The following is a 15,822-nucleotide window of genomic DNA, read 5'->3' as shown; positions in this document are numbered from 1 at the left end:
ATAAATCTCTATTTTTGCACTAGACCGCTTGCTAGCGATCCCCTAAGACACACTATATACTATCTAGTGGCGGTTTGGCCCGCCGGGTCGCAAGTATGGTACTAACCTTGGAAGAGAGGAAAACCAGCCAAATCTCACGATAGGTATACATACATCAATAGAACGAGCAAAAGAAATAACACTCATCTAAGTCTACGCATTCTACAATACCAGTGGCATGCAGTTGAACCAGTCATACTTCGTTAATAGGGGAATTGAAAATAGAACAAGATGGCTTTTTGGCTAACAACAGAACCGGCCGGTCTGCATTAAAGTTGAACCCAACGTGGATAACACTGTCTGGGAAAGAAGTGTTTCAATAAATGACCACACGCCGTAACCAACATTTTCCAACCGAAACCACTGAGAAAGTGCACTACCGCACTTAACGGTAACGCCAGTAGCTCTGGGTGTTCTGGCGCTTCCAGGTGTGGCGGCGACCAGCCTTGGTGTTGTTGTAACGGTGACCCTTGTTGATACCACGGGACTTCTTGCCGGTGGCGGTGAGACCACGGGACTCGCGGTGCTAGAAAGAAAGACCTGATTAGCAAAGCTCTTGGGCATTTCAGTCGGACTTCGAGCCGAACTCACCTTGTGAACGGGGTTGCAGATCCAGTTGATGCGGGCATCACGGCGGATGGCCTTGTGCTGGGGATCGACAAGGATGACCTCGTAGTACTTGTAGGTGGAGTCCTGGTTGATCCAGTAGGAGTTCAGGACGCGCAAGTTAGCAGCGCGACGGCCAACACGCTCCTCAGCGGTGGACTTGAGAGCACGCTGGTACTTGAGCTGGTTAACTCCGTGGTTGGTGGGCTTGCCTGTTCACACAATTGCACATTAGCCAAAAAAATTCTTCAATTCCAACAGATCTTCAGAAAATCTGCTCTAGACAAGGAAAATTCGTACCGAAAGTGGCACCCTTGGCGACGGGGCGTTTGCGGCCACCGCGGCGGACACGGGCACGGTAGATAACGTAACCCTGCTTGGCCTTGTAACCGAGACGACGGGCCTTATCGGGGCGCGAGGGGCGCGAGGCACGGTGGATGGCGTTCAGCTGGCGGAGCTATATTATGCACTCTCAGCAAAGTTCAACGAGTGTATAGCAAGACACATGAAGCCCAGAAGGGTTTTCTTGCGTGCCACAATCATTTCCGCCGAATGACTTTTGGTCGAGCCGCCTAGCAATACCACAAAAAAACGGCATATCCTAAGGCAACGCACAGAGTGCTCGGCGGAGATGTTAGGCAATCGGGGGCGAAGGGATTTATCTCACCTCCCAGCATCGGACGCGCAGCAGGAAGCGAATCACATCGGACTGCTTCTTCTTCTGGATTTCTTCCACGTACTTGAGGGCACCCATCTGTACGGTTGTGAGTCAGATAAATGCACTGGTGGTGGATATCGGATCAAATCTGTGAAAGATGATAAACGTACCTTGTCGGCTGTACGAGGTCGTCGGTTGTCGTTGTCGCAAAAAGTTCGAGGGAGAAAAGGTCTGGAGGCAGAGGTTGTGTGTGGGACGCTAGCGATTAGCGAGTTGACCCACTGCGGCCAATCACGGGATGAGCCAAATAAATGCCTTTAATATCAGGTGTCAATGTTTTGTCGCTGCCTAAGGCTGCGAATAACTACTTTCATAATTTCGCTCCTTTTCTTGTGTGGGAATATGGAATGAAAATCAAAGGTTATAAATGGAAGGTAAGGTTATTCCTTGCTACGCTTTGTTTCTACAATTGCCCTTAGATATCTATTGTGCGGTTTGTATTTTAGGCCAATGACTAGAAGTTGAAAAAAGACATGCTAAAAATCATCAATGACAGAGAGGTTATATAAGTGGCCGATTTATTGTGATTTCACAATTAGATGTTTTTGATTAATCTGTTTGAATTTAAGCTAAATTTCCAGATACTCAATCACTATCAAAATATCATACAGAAACATAAAATCGTCAAAGAACCACGCTCGGTAAATGCACTTAAGAAACCTCGCTCTCTCCATGCTGGCATAGAAGGAATAACCTCCCAAAATCAAATATTAAAGAACTAAAAGCAAAAGTCATGTGTTGCATTCAAGAGCGCCTCGAAAGATGCTCTTGTTCAACCATTTCATTTGTCACGGCGATATAGTATGAGCCCGCTGGTAAAACACTCTTCTTGCATAGAGGACAAAGACAGCAGTTCTCAACCAGGAATGGATCGATGCACGCTGAGTCAAATATGTGTCCACATGGCAGTTCGCGCACCGTAGATGACCCTGCAACAAAATCGTCGAGACAAATAGCACAGGTTGTTTGAGTATAGCTCAGGCGGTACTTGCTTCTGCAAGAATCACTCGGTCCAGGTTTTATCATCGCTGCTTCAGGTTTCTGGATACCTGTATCATCCTGGGCATAATTGTATTCGTTGGACAGCAGCGGATTGGTCTTGTGGTCAGAACCATGCTCAATAGGATTCGCCGATGTATTATCTTGTGGAAGCGTTGCTTCTGTTGGAGGGTTAATCTCCAAGTATGTGTAAAGTGGCATTTTGTTGACCACCTCTTGAGAGGCCGTCATTTGGTTCAATGCCAAGGCCTCGATGTCGACTTGACCTGCATTAACACGTCTCTGAAGCTGATACCGTCTCTTGCGCAGGATAAGTCGATAAACGATAATAAGGAGGATACTGAGAATAAGCACTGTTCCTGCAATTGCAAGTACAAAACTCCAGACGCTAGTTGCCGGTGCGGTGTATTCCCCTGTGGTAGTAAGTATAAATTTGGATCATGACGCATTTCTATGACTTACCAGTTTCAATCCTGGCAAACAATCGGCTAGTATCGGCCTGTACGACAAATTCCTCGGTCTCGGTCGAGTTATCTCTCGCGCCGTCTAGTGTCTCATCGGAATACCATGACAGATCATTGATCAATGCGATTCCAGCTGGCCCTGGAATAGCATACACTGGATAATTGTTGTCCATTTTCCATTTATCTCCATCGTTGATCCCCCAGCGAGGATCATTTGAATCAGGTGGTAGGCTGGTTTCGTTATCTGACGGCTGGAAAAATATCATAGCGTGCGTCCCGACCTTTTGAGCGGCAGAGAGGAACGATAGCGAACATTCGCCAGATACCCATGGAGCAAGGCCAACGAGAGAATACCCGAAGTCTGACACGTCTTCATATCGGGTCACATTTGACGGCACAGATGAAGCGGTAATATCATAGCACGGATCATGCGGCTCTAGACTGGGTACAAACAAGAGGCCAGATACCAATCCATCCTCAGGAATACTGTTGCTTGATATCGTTTGAACCTGGCGATCGAGAACAAACCGATAGGCGACATTCTCCTATGCAATTATGCAAGTTAGTATTAGCCCCAAAGGCTGTCAAATTTTGAACGAAGAAGGCATACTTACTTCGACTGACGAGGTGGAATTTGATGCTTGCCCTTCACCTGCCCAAAGTGTAGCCACTTTGCCCACAGAGTCATTTCGCGTAGACATAGTAGCAGTTGACATGATACTTGATGTTGAGTCAGGTGAATAGTAAAGGTAAATGTCAAGTTCAGGGTCTAAATGGTTGAGACCAGTGAGGAAGGCGTGCGCATAGGGGAAACAAGTCGAATATGGCGGAGTTTGAAAATGGCAACTGCTATGGTTTTAGGTAAATTCGTTTGAGGCGACACTCAATCCTGAAGCATCCCATACATCCTGCTAATTAGAGCTCTACAGCAGGAAAAATGCGAGATTCAATCGGGACCGTCACAAGAATGTTGAATAAGCCCGGTTCCAACCACGAGGCAAGAGGCAAAACGTCTTGGCTAAAATACAATGAGTTTCACATTTTGAAAATCTCTCCGTGAACGAGTATGCAAGTGAAAATGGCCGAGGGCATGGTCTACATCGTATACTTCGTTAAGCATAGCCGTTCGCGGTAGACCGTTTGTGGAAATGATCATCGACAGGCAACTTTTCAAGCTTTTACACTTGGCATAGGAATTTACCTAGGTAGCGAGATTGTATTATAAATAGTAATTATTCAACGCTTGCAAATCATAAAAGACCTTGCTTACTCTCTGATGCCTCGCCCTTTAGAATGTGATCGGAGTAGCCGACATTGGAGTCCCCAGAATCCCGATGTGTATCAGCCTTCAATCTTCACCACATTTTTAGGCGTTAGGCCATGTGTGAGCCTTCAGGTCTCGCATAGGTCTCAGCTCAATAGCTCCTGATTTCCCATAGAACAGTGACTTATGTACGTACGTATAGGTAGCTACATAGGTACATATGTAGGTAGACCGTGGTTGCCCCATCAGGGTGTCGCCGCTTTATGTCCTTAGGTGCTCGGCTTTGCTGAGCAAAAGGCGGCAATGGATGTGCACTAAAGCAGAAAGGACCATGGATGAACTTTGCGCCTCATTTCCAGCCAGGAACCAGAGTGCACGTGATGATACGGGTATCGCCATCACGTGTATATGCTTGGCCGACCGCCAGCGATCGCCAGCGACCACCATCATCACCTCTGGAAAGCCATAATTCATCTGTGAGAGAATCTCTTGCTCTGTATCTGCTTAGCCCATGATCAGACACCTTTGGGGGATAGTCAACCTCCTTTCATTCTTCTTCGCTCACAGGGATCAACGACAGCATGTGTCTGTCTAGTCCCATCCACATCTCCTAGGATCCATTCTATTGACCAATCTCTCTTTTCGTTGATATTGTCTTCCGCGTCTTGATCGTTTTATCCTTTCTTTTCCCCTTCATCCGATCAGCGGTCTGAAGAAACACCATGCCGTCCGCATACAAAGGCAAAGGCAAAGGCCGCGATGCGCGCCAGTCGCATAGCCGCAATACTACCCCGTCCAGCGCTAGTGCTCCCACTATTCCATCATTGCCCATCCAAAGCTATTTGGAGAATGATGTTACCAAACACATTGACTTGGCTAGTGTGCAATATTCCGATGTGTTGGACCTGGTATCCGCGCAGAACATTCCAGATTCGAAAACACTTGAGACATTGGTGGAGCACCTGAAGGGCCTTAGCGACATGGCCGACGTTCGGGGCGAGGTTTGCAATGCTGGAATGCGCGAGATGTCTCAAAAGCGCAGAGAAGTGGAAGATCAGGAGCTTGATCGTGAAGTTCTAAATCGCTCCAAGTTGAAACGGGAAACCGAAGAGGACGACGATATTCATAGGGGCGGGAAGCTGAAGAAGCGTAAAGAACGCCCAAGTGGAAAGGAGGAACGGCCATTGAATCATGGCGCACATGAGGTAGCGCGCCAGGATGGAGCTGAGACTAAGGTTGAGGGAGGTAAGAGATTCCAACTCCGCGCTTTCTTCCCACTCTTTGTTTTTACCGACCCATCTCCGCAACTCTGATCTTCTTTCGCTTTCCCCACCGTTCAACCTTCACTAACCATCAAAAGCGGCTTCTCCAGCATCGAAAAACTCCAAGAATGCGATATCAGATGAAAGCTCCTCGCTTTCACCACCATCAATGATGTCCCCCAACGGTACAACCACTGCTGGCGAAGGCCCTCCCCCGGCACCCCCGGGTCTGAAACCAGCGCCGATTCCCACCAACCTGAGCCCCAACCTGCGATTCCTCATGTGCAAGTCTTTGGCGAGAACCCGCTGAAGTTTGACGACCCGACCATTTACGACATCCGAGAGGTGCTACCAGGCATGACGGACGATGAAAAGAAAGAGATTTACAGCGTCGCCCACTTCCCCAAGACCGATCTGGCCCACATGGCAGCTGGTGTGGCTCCTGACAAGGACTTCAGCAACGCCAAACCTTCCAACCAAGTCAGCGCGAATACTTTCCAGACTTACATTGAACCTTACGTCCGACCCCTCACTGAAGAGGACATTGCCTGGTTGAAGGAAAGGGTAAGTCAGCTGCAGCTATATTCATGCCAACATAAGCTAACCTGCCCCAGGGTGATCGCACTACCCCGTTCATCATGCCTCGTCGTGGAAAGAAAAACTATCGTCAAATTTGGGCGGAGGAGGATGGAGTGTCATACGACTCGAGTCAAGATGACAAGGACCAGCTGCCTTTGAATCAAGGCCGCGGCAGCATTGAACAGCTGACTGATGATAAAGCCGAAACCAACGAAATCTCAGTTGGACCTCTCCTCAGCCGACTCTGCTCTCTTCTCCGTTACGAGCACCGTACCTTGCCCGAAGATTCCAACCCAACCGCAAATGGGGATACTGGTAGTGTGAGTGGACTAGGTGGAGACGCAATGGAAATCGATCAACCACCACCTGTTGAGAAGGAGAAGGAGAACAAAAACGAAACCAAGCCACTCCCTGCTGCAACCACCTTCCGCGACGCAGATCCAAACGACTTTAAAACTTCAGTCGCAAAGCTAGATCATGCCCAACTGGATGAACGCGCTAAAGCCGAACTGCGATTCATCGGTTTCCTCGGTGCAGACGATAATCCAGACTACGACGCTCACTATGATGATGAAGTTGCTGAGCGACTCCGCTTACTCCAAAGCGAGCTCAAGAAGCAAATCGTCACCAACAATGCGCGCAAAGCTCGCATTCTGAAGATTGCCCAGGAGCACATGGCCATGCTTGAGTTTACTACCATCCAAGACGATCTCGACTCTCAGGTCCAACAGGCCTATCTCAAGCGTACCCGTACTATGGGAAAGAGCAAGAAGGGCGCTCCGCCCAAGCACCGGCCTGGCGGCGCAGGTGGCGGCAGTCATGTCGCTGGTGCTGCGGGTGTTTCCCGTCCTGCTGTCGGAGATGCTGCCAAGATTGTCATGGACCGTCGTCGTCGCTGGAACGAGGCGTTCCTGCCTATCTTTGACGACATCAAGACTACCATTCCCTCCGAGGGGGAATCGATTTTCGACCCAGAAGTTATGGCGGAATACGAGAAAGCCGAGCTTGAGAACTGGGACGAGGAATAAAACCTCCACCCTATCCGCTCTCTTCCCGGTCTTTATCACTCGACGACCGGTCTTCTGTCTTTTGGCAACCTCTTGGCCATCTCAACCTTGTTTTAATTTTTCTCCCGCACGATACGATACGAATGCATGATGGACTGGCGTGGCGTTAGCGGATACCTTTTTTTCTTTCTCTGTTCCATTACATCAAATGCTTAACCCTTGGCGTGGCTCTGTTGCAGTCCGTTTGAAGATACAAACTGGATATTTTCCACATGTATCTAGCTAGTCAGATGTGACTATCCCCGTGTATTCTTATTCTTAAGCTGTAAGCTTCCAATGAAACCAAATTCTCCAATCTTCAATTTTCAATTTTCCATAGTGCGTGCCTTAGTACCTCATATATATAATCCCGATCACCTCAACGCCAAAATAATAAAAAGTAGGGTATCGATCAATTCCAGCAATCCAAAAAAAAAACAAAACAAAAGAAACCTCCCAATAAAACTCATCTATGAACAATCAACACCTCCCAAGGATACCTCTTCAGTCTAGCCGTCAACTCCCTCTCACTCATCTCCAACTCCGTACAAATCTGATCAAAGCAATGCGTACCATCAAGATACTTCCCAAGAACATCATCCCCGACAACCTCATCCTCCTCCTCCCAAAATGCCGACGGCGCCCCTCCACTCCCATTCCCATTCCGACCACCACTTATCGACGACCCAGCCCGCTCACGACTATACTCCGCTCTCGCAACCGCGGAGATCGGCGCGTCCTCCGAGACACTCGAGACCGCATAGGGTGTATTAGTCCCCGTGTTCGCGCGGGACGAGAGCGCCGTTGGCGTGAACGAGGAAGCGCGCGGCGGGGGCGCAGGTTGGCTCGTTGCACAGGCATATTTGTGCACGCGGTACAAAAAGCCCTTTATCACGCCGAAGGTGATGAAACGGCGGATGTCGATGTTGGCTAGGGAGCGACTGTGCGCTGCGTACCATTGCTTGACGCTCTGGCCTTGTTTTAGGCCTGCATAGAGCTCGACAAGCCCGACACCGTCGACAAGCGCTGGTTTGTGGAGTGCGGTTGTGGATGTCGTGGAGGTGGAATTGGAGGGGCCTTCTTCGGCGCCTAGGAGGGGCCAGATTTCTTCGGCGTCGAAGCGTGATTCATCGCGTGTGAGGCTTGGTGCTGGGTCTGTGGTGAGAGAGCTGGAGAGGTGGGCCGTTCCTGTGCTGCCATTTGTGCTGCCATTGGCGCTTGGGGTTCGGGCTAGGGTTGCAGGGAGAGGGGAGTCTGGCCCGATTGCTGGGTGTGGTGCGAAACGGAGGTTTACGTAGCGGGCACATTCTAGTTGCATTGCTTCGTCGGAAGCTATTGTTTGGCTGAATTGGGCCGTTGGGGCGTAGATGGAGGAGAAGGAGAAGATGTCTAGGATAAACAGGCAGCCGTAGTACAGGAGATGTCGGAGGGCGCGGCAGGTGAGGGAGAAGTCTGTGTCGGCTAGGATGGAGATGATGCGGACACTGTTGACGCCGTTGATATGTGGTACGATCTGGCAGGGTTCAGCTATTGTGTTTCTAGCCATAGGGCTAGTGTCATCTTTTACATACTCTCTGCATGGTCAAGTCCCAGTTCTCATCCATGAAGGCCTGGTATCGCAACGTGAAGAGGGGCACTTGCCAGGCCTTGACGGTTGGGGGAGAGGGATATATCGGGAAAAGCTTGATGTTCAGAGTGTTCAATTCGTCTGGGTAGAATATTTAGCAGCAGCATCATGCTAAACAGATCCATGGGCATACCAATGGGAATCATGCACTCGCAATAATTGTTCAAGTCCTCCATTAACATTTCACAGAGACTGTATACCTTCCCCTCGCCACTCTTCGAGAAATCGCGGGACAAGAAACCACTTTGCTCTTCCAGACCATGCATTAGATCTGCAAGCTTCTGCACCACGCTCTTATACGTGCTGAAGTCTTCCTCCTCGGCGAGGACTATGCAGAAGTTGAAGATGAACTCATTGCGGTCATACCGAACTGACTTCATGCAGATTGGGTAGCCTAGGATACGATATCCGTTTGTGCAGACTTGCAAAAGGTTTCCACAGAGCTCCTGGCGGGGAATCACGAAGAAGGAAACATCGGAGAAGGTGAGAAATGGTGGTTGTGAGGGGGCGGTGGGGGAAGGTACGATGGCTCCGTCAGGGACTTGATGAACAACTTTAGGCCCTGCATAATACTAGTCAGCAAAAAGCAAATTGAAGGTTTATCATAGCATTGAAGGTCCTCACCCTCTATCGTGTCAAATTTACTGTAGAAGATTGCCTTTATCATCGTGGATATGCTGTATCGTTGGGAGGAATGCGTGATAACTAAGCTAAGTATGAAGCAGCGCAGCCTATCGGTCAAATCCAATCAAACACAGAGTTGAAACGAGGTTCATGTTCATGGGCATGAAGATCAGTTGCGGAGCGGACCTCGGAGCGGAGAGCTTATCGAAATGAATATTTCCCAGGTCTATTCCTAATTAGGTTAGGCTTGGGACATCACGTTTGTTTGATTGGCGGAACCCCCTTGAAACCAAGATCACATGATATTATCATTTCTAGGTATCCCCGCACTCTAATATTCATCCACAGCTTTAGAACCTCTCACCTATGTTGTAGGTTTTTTTCACCTATGCGGTCATATTTTGGTTGCTTTCCACACAGTTCTTTATTTGGCAAGTCTCTCTAATCTCCTCTCAAATAACAGCTACAAGATAAACTAATCTTAGTTGTAGGAACGTACTTAAAGTGTGCAAGAAAGGAATAAAACACTCCCTCCATTCTCTCTCTAGATTGAAGAGACGATGTCTTCCACTACCACAGAAGATGGAGGATGTGATACACCCACATATAGTAGTGTTTGTGGTGGATCAACCGTCAGTTCCCCTTCGAGGAGCCTGTGTACGATCCGCTCTAGGAATTGTCCTTGGAAAGGTAGAACATTCATCATACGCGAACCCAATACAGGCCTCGTGATTGGGCTTCAAAAAGGTATCTTACGCCTAGTCTCTGAACTGGGCGAGCGTGGGTGTGGTATTTACTGGTCGTGCGTCGAATCTGACGAGATGTTGATGGGGTTTCAAAACATGGTTTCTGGCACCTTTATCGGGCATAATAACAGGGGTCAATTCATCGCGGAGGCTAAGAGGCACCGAGACTGGGAATCGTTTTGTGTTCGAGAACATCCAGATGGCGGCTATGTCCTCCTCGTCAAACAGGGCAGTGGGTTCTTGCCGATGCGAATACACGGGGGCACACAGATCGCAGTCAGCACTACTAGAGATGATGGCATAGCATGGGATTTTGTTCGTGCCGAAGATGACGAGTTTTTTTGATTTCACCCTTTTTGTTTCGAGATACTAGCTTTTTCAAATAACGTTTAATATCAAGGAAGTTCCAGTCTACATCCCGAGCTCCACAGTACCTATTGGACGATCATGATCATAAGTGATTTCATAAATATATTTCTGAATAAGTTAGAATAACTTTTGCTGTTTACTGCAAACCCTCCGATTATGACATTGAGTATGAATATCCTCGGCAAAGCAAATAAAGAGTTAACAAGTCAAACAACGCATGGTAAGGAACAGGAACATCAGGGTATTAGAGAAAACGAGACGGGAGACAACGAAATCTATGCGTAAGCAAGAGACTCTTCTGGAGGCGTAAGTAGAGCAATGGATATAGATAAAACAAACGCAAAGCAAACGCAAAGCAAAGAGAACCCCAAGAAGAAGGAGCCAGTCCACTTCAGACAATGCGAAAGAGGTCAGATGCGCCGTGAAAAAAAAAAAAAAAAAAAAAAAAAACACAAATCATAGCGAAGCCCTATTTCAAGGGTCTGATGGTTGAGTAAATCGTATGCAGTCATTGGGCCGTGCCGGAAGTATGATTGGATGTAGATGGAAGAGCAGTGTTTGTTGCGATAATGCTGTCGGGTACTGTGAACAAGGCCGCCCTTGTCACCACACGAGCCGCACCGCGACCGCGTGGGATTCGAACGTTATCGGCGACCAGAGTCAAAGGCTGGTTCGCACGAATGGCTTGCACCATCTCGAACCCGCCACGCTCTCCGGCCTCCTTCAGCCATTGTTCCCAGTCCTCATCCAGCGGCACATCAGTGCCTTGGTCGCGAGCGGCCATCGCAGCAAGGATCCGGTTGTTGAGGGCTACACCACAACTTTCCATTTCCTCATCGCTGAGTTCCTCTTCGATTTCATGCTCCTCCTCGGCGGACTGGTAACTGGAGGCACGGGAATCGATCGCACGGACTGTATCATTGCTCTGGGTCTCGATACTCTGGTCTTCTTCTTCTTCTGTCCCGCAGAAGTCGCAGTCGTTGAAGTGGATCTCGATTGAAGGGGCGGGTTGGGGGGATGCCGGTCGGACTGAGTGAGCCGTGGTGTCCCGCACTGTGATCCCTTCTTCTGCCTCGTATCGCTGACGCGCGGACTTGGTCCCCTCCCACCGACAGAGATTGGAGATTTCCTCCTCTGTCAGACGGAGTTCATCGAAGGTCTGGAACAGCTTTCGGTGCCATGGGAATCGACTCAGTCGCATGCGATGCGGTCCATACGAGTAGTCCAGCCCCGGGTACTGCGCTTCGATGCAGTCTAGCGAGCCGTAGAAAAGGGATGTTTCGACACGCACTTCTGGGACGAGGTTTCGGGTAATATGAGCACCAAACGACCCTGGTTCGTTTGTGCGAGGTCGTGGAAACGTGGCGTTATACACGATCTGGCCCACGGATGGTCTACGCATGGTGAAATTCGGACCTCGGGATGTGGAAGGAGTTAAACAAGTAAAAGAGCAAATGAAGGAGGCAAGGTCGTCCCAGACTCCTTGGAATGTGATAGTTCCGGATATCCAGCCCTGGAGTGTCCCCCCTTGCCCTTTGTCAAATTCCCGGGACGTTTGGATGTTTGGATGTTTTGGGGGAGTGCTTTCAGTTGTTGGCAGTGGGGTACACGCTAGGGAGAACGTGTACAATAAATTCTCGAGATTATAACAGAAATACTTCTTCACCCTGGGCTCTCGTAACCCAGGTCAATGGATATGATAATATTAGAAGAGAAGAAAATCCCGATCAGGTGCCCAGCTGACGTTTCGGCTCTTTGACCCTTAGGGAATTGAAGGTCTCACAGGCGTTCCATTGAAGTCATTTAGGAGGGGAAAAAAAGAAAAGAAGAAAATAAAAAGAAACAAGAGAAAAAAAGAAAATAAAGCAATAGTTTGGGAAGACAACAGCCCTGGGCTTACATGGCTTTATAGCTGAGTCCTAAGTAAGTGTGCGTTGGCAATGGCCACGATGCACCGTTAACTTGCCTGGATGGACTTGGACGTGGACGCATACATATTTACCTACATGTAGGTATATGATTCATCGAATCATAATGCTCTAAATTATGAAACCCGTTTGAACTTTTATTGGCCTTGAGTTTTATGTTCATATCACGTGAAAATAGGGAATCAACAGGTCCAACAATCCAGTAGTCCAGAACATCCTCACCTGAGCCCCTGGGTATGCAGAATACCGTCTGACCTCAGAATCTAGAAGTTCCAAAGTTGCCATGTCGACCTTCGATGGCATTGTAGAGGGTGAGATCGGACCTTCCAATGTCATTTCCACGCTGATCATCCGCCAGAGTTTCCGGAGATTCGCAGTGAGTCTCACATATGAGGTCAACACATACATACGGCTAAGAAAAACAGTTGACCACTTTCGGAAGTGCCCAGAGCGGCCTGCGCCACTAGCTTGCTTCCTCAGCCATGTGCACAGCGATCATTTACAGGGTCTCGAGTCCTTTCGGGCCCCGTTTATCTACTGCTCGCCGGCCACGCGAGAGGTATACTCATGTTCATCCTACTGAAATTCACTAAACTGATTATTTGCAGCTGCTCCTCCGAATTGAGAAGTATCCCCATCGGATGAACTTCAATAAAGGCATCTTGGAGTCACGCCGACTGCACTATAAGCACCTTGCCAAGCTTCTGGTGAGTATCGTATTCTAAACTTTGACTAGAGTTCAGAGCTCATCCCCCACAGCGCCCAATTCCACTAAACACCCCCACGGAAATCAACCTCACACCCCGACGTCGCATCAAGGTGACATTGTTCGATGCGAACCATTGCACCGGGGCTGTGATGTTTCTAATTGAAGGAGGTGGGAAGGCAATTATCTACACAGGGGACATCCGAGGTGAGTTGATGATGTCTCGTCTTGGTTGGATTGCTGGCTGATCATCTTCAAGCCGAGACATGGTGGGTCAGCAGCTTGGTTCGTCACCCGATCTTGATACCGTACACTCTGGGCCAGAAACGACTGGACAAGTTGTATCTGGACTCTACCTTTGCAAGCAAGACAAATCCATTCCGGGAGTTTCCTTCCAAAGCTGAAGGTCTGTCTGAGCTGCTGCAGAAAGTCCAAGCTTATCCTGATGATACAGTATTCTACTTCCGTGCATGGACGTTCGGTTACGAGGATGCCTGGATAGCGCTCTCAGCTGCGCTGAACACAAAGGTGAGGTGATGAATATCACGCAGCTTAAACACAGCACTCGCTAATATAGCGTAGGTTCATGTGGATCGGTACCAGATGGGACTTTATCGGTCTCTGGTCCAGACCCCAAGCAATAGGGGTGTTAATGAAGCCCCTGCTCTATGTGGCTTTGAGCTAGGAAACGAAGCTGTAACAGGTTGCCTAAGCAACGACAAGTCAAGCCGAATCCACAGTTGTGAGCCTGGAGTCTCATGCCCGGCAGCTCGCGGTAATAACGCGGTCTACATTGTGCCTATCGTAAATCGCACAACTGGTGGTGCGGAAATCCCCGAGGTCGGCGCAGGCGGTGGTATTGGGGATCTATACCAAACACATGAACTCGAGCTACCGGATGAATCTGCACTGGCTGAATTAGAGAAGCTGTGTCTGAAACATGTCCAGGACAAACAGGCCCTTTCTCAGGTGCGAGGTGCCCTTCTGGATGCGTTCCGATCGAGGAAGAAAGCACTCTCGCTTGATACATATGGCGTGAAGGATGAGGGCGAAATTTCGTTGAAGAATCTTGTGACCGCTCTAAGCCATGGTCCATCGGATACCTCTAGCCGATTGTCCCAGCCAGATCTGCCCAACACGATAGTAAGTGACACTGCTGTTTTCTTTCCATAATCTTCTCTGATGGCATTATAGCGATTCCCATATTCACGACACTCTTCCTACTCCGAACTATGTGAGCTCGTAGCTGCCTTCCGGCCCAAAGACATTCATCCATGCACTGTGGATCCAAAGACCTGGAATGAAGACGTCTCCATCAGACGTCTGTTCGGCCACCTTTGTTCAGGAACCGATTTTTCGCACGACACTCACATGCGGCAGACCATAACTGATAATGTTGACGACGAGGGAGATTTGCGCGCAAGAAAAAGGGCCCGATACGACATGGACCTCTCCACACAGTCTACACAAGAAACCAGTAGTGACATTGAAGATCTCAGTCTGGATACTGCCGATGCAAGCCATCGTCATGACCAGAAGCAGGACTCTCTACATCAATTGAGTCAATCAGAAGAGGCAGCCAGGGTTAGGCGCAACGAAATCCGTCAAGCACACCGCTATCTCCAAGAGCATGCAGAGCCTGACCTCTTTCGAGTCAATCCTCTCCCGTCTACATGGCCGACAGAAAAAGAAGACAGGTTCGATCCTGCCAGTGACGAGGGAAGTGAAGAAGAGGATACGCTCATATCTGACCATCCAGATTTAGAACCTTCGGCCACAGGACTCCGACTCAGATCTGAGCCAAGCACGTCTACAAAAATCATTGACTTAACTGGCGATGGCACTACATCTCTTCGTCCAATCACCCAGCAACCAGACAGTCAACGCACAGACATACTTTCTCTCTCCGTCTCCGAATCAGCATTTGATTCTCCAGACCGGAATTCCGTTGAAAATGAGCTACAAGACCCAGCACAAGGAGAAGAAACAGTCAGTCACTCACGTCGTGCACGTATTGCTGCTTATCTGGCTGCGCGCGAAGGTACTTTCTCTGCATGGACAGATGTGTCGCTTGTTTCGGCGGGTGATAATCATGGAGAGGAGGAAATTGAGCTATAGGCTTGATCTTTTTTCATATTAGTAGGCGGATGGATCTGTTCCTCTTTTTTTTTTCTATCTTGTTCTTCAATTTTACTGTGTATGATACCCCTTTCTGCCATCTTGCTCTTGACCTTGTCATCTGTTATTTCGCCAATGGAAATATGTCTGGATACCTTGAAGCTGGTCCTATCTTGGGTCTCTGTTCTTTTCATAGGAATGGATCGCTGTCTGAAAAAGACTCACATGCGCGAATCACTACATCAATTACTGTGCACTTCTGTCCCTGAACATCAGCTCTGCATGTCTATACGAACAACAAGATTGGTCCACCCTTGAGGGCCCTAGGTGACACCGAAACTAGACTACATCGTCAAGACAAATTCCAAAGCTCGGCGAATAAACAATCGATATCAGAATTTGATGATTAACATTACCTTGATAGAAAACAAAGAAATTAACAATGGCCTTGCAAGGTTAAAATTATAACCAAGCCTTAGTAAGTTTACCTACCTTGGAACTATATTTGCCTTGGATACTAAATTCTTTGAACATCATAACCACTGACAGATATCAAGAACAAAGAGAACAAAGATTCCCAACAATAACCCATATGTCTTTCATTATTTTCTTCCTGATGACAGCTTTGTCTTCAGTCTTTCCAACCAAGCGAGTTACAAATGCATAAATAGGTCCCAATGTCTCGAGCATTTCAAGGTATCATCCGCTTCACAGTTTCTCACAGCAT

The 15,822-nt window shown here is 48.5% G+C and overlaps 6 protein-coding genes across 6 annotated transcripts; 3 read left to right on the top strand and 3 right to left on the bottom strand.

Moving 5' to 3' along the window:
- Window positions 1-341: 341 nt before the first annotated feature.
- On the bottom strand, window positions 342-3,542 carry N7479_004068 (60S ribosomal eL15 domain-containing protein; the record flags this gene model as incomplete). The annotated part of the gene is made up of 8 exons (XM_057251765.1): window positions 342-565; window positions 631-857; window positions 946-1,102; window positions 1,313-1,399; window positions 1,474-1,584; window positions 2,141-2,775; window positions 2,825-3,371; window positions 3,441-3,542. The coding sequence occupies 8 exons, from the start codon at window positions 3,540-3,542 to the stop codon at window positions 425-427; spliced, it is 2,007 nt and encodes a 668-aa protein (XP_057111090.1). The 3' UTR covers window positions 342-424.
- A 1,270-nt stretch (window positions 3,543-4,812) lies between these two features.
- On the top strand, window positions 4,813-6,959 carry N7479_004067 (histone acetyltransferase NGG1; the record flags this gene model as incomplete). The annotated part of the gene is made up of 4 exons (XM_057251764.1): window positions 4,813-5,335; window positions 5,451-5,579; window positions 5,642-5,916; window positions 5,967-6,959. 4 exons carry the CDS (start codon window positions 4,813-4,815, stop codon window positions 6,957-6,959), a joined length of 1,920 nt encoding a protein of 639 aa, XP_057111089.1.
- A 344-nt stretch (window positions 6,960-7,303) lies between these two features.
- Window positions 7,304-9,271, bottom strand: N7479_004066 (nitrogen permease regulating protein NPR2; the record flags this gene model as incomplete). Its single annotated transcript, XM_057251763.1, has 5 exons — window positions 7,304-7,324; window positions 7,456-8,490; window positions 8,549-8,685; window positions 8,738-9,166; window positions 9,229-9,271. 5 exons carry the CDS (start codon window positions 9,269-9,271, stop codon window positions 7,304-7,306), a joined length of 1,665 nt encoding a protein of 554 aa, XP_057111088.1.
- A 799-nt stretch (window positions 9,272-10,070) lies between these two features.
- Window positions 10,071-10,319, top strand: N7479_004065 (uncharacterized protein; the record flags this gene model as incomplete). Its single annotated transcript, XM_057251762.1, has 1 exon — window positions 10,071-10,319. One exon carries the CDS (start codon window positions 10,071-10,073, stop codon window positions 10,317-10,319), a length of 249 nt encoding a protein of 82 aa, XP_057111087.1.
- A 532-nt stretch (window positions 10,320-10,851) lies between these two features.
- N7479_004064 (uncharacterized protein) lies at window positions 10,852-11,745 on the bottom strand (the record flags this gene model as incomplete). The annotated part of the gene is made up of 1 exon (XM_057251761.1): window positions 10,852-11,745. One exon carries the CDS (start codon window positions 11,743-11,745, stop codon window positions 10,852-10,854), a length of 894 nt encoding a protein of 297 aa, XP_057111086.1.
- Window positions 11,746-12,554: 809 nt separating this feature from the next.
- On the top strand, window positions 12,555-15,095 carry N7479_004063 (uncharacterized protein; the record flags this gene model as incomplete). Its single annotated transcript, XM_057251760.1, has 8 exons — window positions 12,555-12,582; window positions 12,630-12,647; window positions 12,697-12,830; window positions 12,880-12,978; window positions 13,031-13,184; window positions 13,237-13,505; window positions 13,560-14,120; window positions 14,172-15,095. The coding sequence occupies 8 exons, from the start codon at window positions 12,555-12,557 to the stop codon at window positions 15,093-15,095; spliced, it is 2,187 nt and encodes a 728-aa protein (XP_057111085.1).
- Window positions 15,096-15,822: the final 727 nt, after the last annotated feature.

Source organism: Penicillium vulpinum, assembly GCF_028829585.1.
Source record: "Penicillium vulpinum strain IBT 29486 chromosome Unknown utg000002l_segment0_segment0, whole genome shotgun sequence".
Taxonomy (NCBI): domain Eukaryota; kingdom Fungi; phylum Ascomycota; class Eurotiomycetes; order Eurotiales; family Aspergillaceae; genus Penicillium; species Penicillium vulpinum.
This window is presented reverse-complemented; position numbering and strand designations above follow the sequence as displayed.